The 1,616-nt window shown below is 40.2% G+C and overlaps 1 protein-coding gene across 1 annotated transcript; it reads right to left on the bottom strand.

Moving 5' to 3' along the window:
- Positions 1-362: 362 nt before the first annotated feature.
- LOC104901529 (uncharacterized) lies at positions 363-1,616 on the bottom strand. Its single transcript, XM_010689117.1, has one exon. The coding sequence runs from the start codon at positions 1,614-1,616 to the stop codon at positions 363-365; it is 1,254 nt and encodes a 417-aa protein (XP_010687419.1).

Consider the following 1,616-nt stretch of genomic DNA (forward strand, 5'->3'; position numbering starts at 1 on the left):
GAGGATATGCGGGAATTTGCAAATCCCCCAACACCTATATCCACGCGTCGAGGACAAAGCGTCCTGAACGTATGGCTTTTGTAGTAGTGCCAATATAACTTGTTCAGATTTAGAAACCATTTAGATCTTAAATCTCCCTGGTTTCCAGCCAATCCACACTCTACCTTTTGGTGAATAATCATTATTATCCTCCCAACTCCAATCTGAACCAAACTTCTTCCGAACTTTATCAACATTATTCCTTCTAACTCGGGTTTCAAAGAGGGCACATAACTGACAATTATAGTGATTAAAGAAGTGCTTGAATTCTTTTTGTTTAAGAGGGTCATTTAACCCTCTTACATTCCAAGCTGTCATTAGCATCAAGACAAATAAGGGTTTGGTCCCTTAGCACCCCCAGGTATACCTGAGTTTGTTCCACTGTGGTGATAACTAACAGCTTTGGCAGATTGAAAAGCTAGCAACTTGCCTTTATCTTTGGATTTTCTTGTAACCACCTTCCATTCTCCCTGATTTTCATCATCATGAACTTCCTGAGGAGCTGAAACAGTAGGTGAATTCACCGGAGTCACCACCATACTTAGATCTACTGTGGTACTAGGATCACCAGATAATCCAGCATCTACTAATACCACAGGATCACCAGAATGAGGTTTTTCAGTGACCACCTCATTAGTTACTGGCTCAGTTCTCTCTGCTGTAGGAAGCACTTTGGGTACCCACTTCTTGATTACTTTAACCTGTGTCTTAGCTTTAGCCTGCAGACTTTCACAATTATGTCCAATCATAGAACATTTAGAGCAAAAGGGTGGTAAACAGTCATAAGTAACTTTCTGTGCAAAAGTCACCCCATTTGGTTCCACAATCTGAATCTCTTTAGGAATCTCTTTAGTTATGTCCATTTCAATCAGCACCCGGGCAAAAGAAACCCTTAAAGCCTTAGAGGTACACTCATCAGCATAAATAGGGACTCCTAACAAGCTTCCAATCCTACTCAGAGAGTCATCACTCCAGTAGTGTAATGGCAAGTTAGGGAATTTCACCCAAATGGGAATGACTTTCAAAATTTCAGAATGAAAGTTAAAGCTTGGTAGCCAGGGTTTCACAATTATGGGTTTACCATAGAACATGTGACGGCCAGAAATTAAGATTCTATCTTTATCTTCTGTATTAGTTAATTTCACCACAAAGTATCCATCTTCATGCTTAAAAATTTTTGGTTCACAAACCAGACTCCAGTGAGTTTTAACATATGACATCAAAGCAGTAAGTGTTGGATTTTGCCCCACAACATATACAATGATTGAATTAATCCAGATTTCACTGAGTTTAGAGACCTCATTTTTATCAAGTTTAGCTATAGGTTTTCCATTCCTCAACTCAGGAGCAATAAATTTAAGCCCCATACCTTTATCCGACATCCTGCTCTGGGAGGTGAATGTTTTCCATTGTTGCATCGCCATATTTTCCTCTTGAACAGGTTCACTAGGATCTGTATTCCCAGCTTGCCGTGTTACTGTTCCATTGGATTGAGCTTCCATACTAGGATGACTTGGGATCTCTTTACCTCCAGTATCTTCTACAGACTTTGCCGTCACCGGAGTACTACTCTCCAT

The sequence above is a fragment of the Beta vulgaris genome, chromosome 8 (genome assembly GCF_026745355.1).
Source record: "Beta vulgaris subsp. vulgaris cultivar EL10 chromosome 8, EL10.2, whole genome shotgun sequence".
NCBI classification, from domain to species: Eukaryota; Viridiplantae; Streptophyta; class Magnoliopsida; order Caryophyllales; family Amaranthaceae; genus Beta; species Beta vulgaris.

Excerpts from the sequence above, each read along its gene's own strand:
- LOC104901529 (XM_010689117.1), bottom strand. The coding sequence starts at position 1,616 with ATGGAGAGTAGTACTCCGGTGACGGCAAAGTCTGTAGAAGATACTGGA.